The 845-nt window shown below is 41.5% G+C and overlaps 1 protein-coding gene across 1 annotated transcript in view; it reads right to left on the bottom strand.

Moving 5' to 3' along the window:
• The window catches only part of LOC107726309 (enhancer of mRNA-decapping protein 4-like), a 42,197-nt gene that overhangs the window by 10,095 nt on the left and 31,257 nt on the right, over window positions 1-845 (bottom strand). The window contains exon 28 of the mRNA XM_016535854.1: window positions 57-220. Within this exon, the coding sequence (XP_016391340.1) occupies window positions 57-220 (164 nt within the window). The remainder of the gene's footprint in view (window positions 1-56; window positions 221-845) is intronic.

The following is an 845-nucleotide window of genomic DNA, read 5'->3' as shown; positions in this document are numbered from 1 at the left end:
GGGGGGGGGGGTATAGAATATAACTGCAGTGACTGACAAATTTGAAGGGAACAAACCTGATCTTGAGTTCTGTGCGTGTGTTCAGGTTGGTGGAGAGTTGCTGGATGAGAGACAGAAGGACGGCCTGATGCAGTGGACAGGGCTGCTGGCCAAACACTTGCTGGGAGTCAATGGTCTCGCACACGTACAGCACCAGATTCAAGTCTGCTGCGGATAAAGCCTGCAAGAAAAAGCACAGAGAACAGTCTGTGAAAAAACCAGGAGACGACATACTAAAACAATACAGTGATATTGTGGAAGATGATCACATATAGAGAGACGATAGTAAAAGGACACAAAAGGTCACATCTCATGTCATATCACCTGTGGAAATAAGACAAACTGTTTGGTTTCAATTTTCAGGACTAATTACAGTGATTCCCTACAACCACTGAATTGACAGAAAATGCAAATTGATGTAATAAATTAACAAGTTATGAATACAAATCAAGAGTATACTTTAATAACAGTTACTGCAGACTGACTGTCAGCACTTATGTTAAGACATCTCCTTCCAAATGCTTAATTTGGCTATTAGTGATTTGCAATGCTTAAAGGCACAATATGTAAGATTTTTTTATTAAAATATCCAAAAACCACTAGAACAGTGTTATATATTTTGCTGACTTGTGTACTTACATCAGTGGTGCCCAAACTCAGTCCTGGAGGGCCGGTGTCCTGCAGAGTTTAGCTACAACTTGCCTGCCGGGAAGTTTCTAGTATGCCTAGTAAGACCTTAATTAGCTGCTTCAGGTGTGTTTAATTAGGGTTGGAGCTAAACTCTGCAGGACACCGGCCCTTCAGGA

Source organism: Sinocyclocheilus rhinocerous, unplaced genomic scaffold (assembly GCF_001515625.1).
Source record: "Sinocyclocheilus rhinocerous isolate Xijiao unplaced genomic scaffold, SAMN03320098_v1.1 scaffold553, whole genome shotgun sequence".
Taxonomy (NCBI): Eukaryota; Metazoa; Chordata; class Actinopteri; order Cypriniformes; family Cyprinidae; genus Sinocyclocheilus; species Sinocyclocheilus rhinocerous.
Note: the sequence above shows the minus strand (reverse complement) of the source record. Positions and strands in the feature narration are given on the sequence as shown.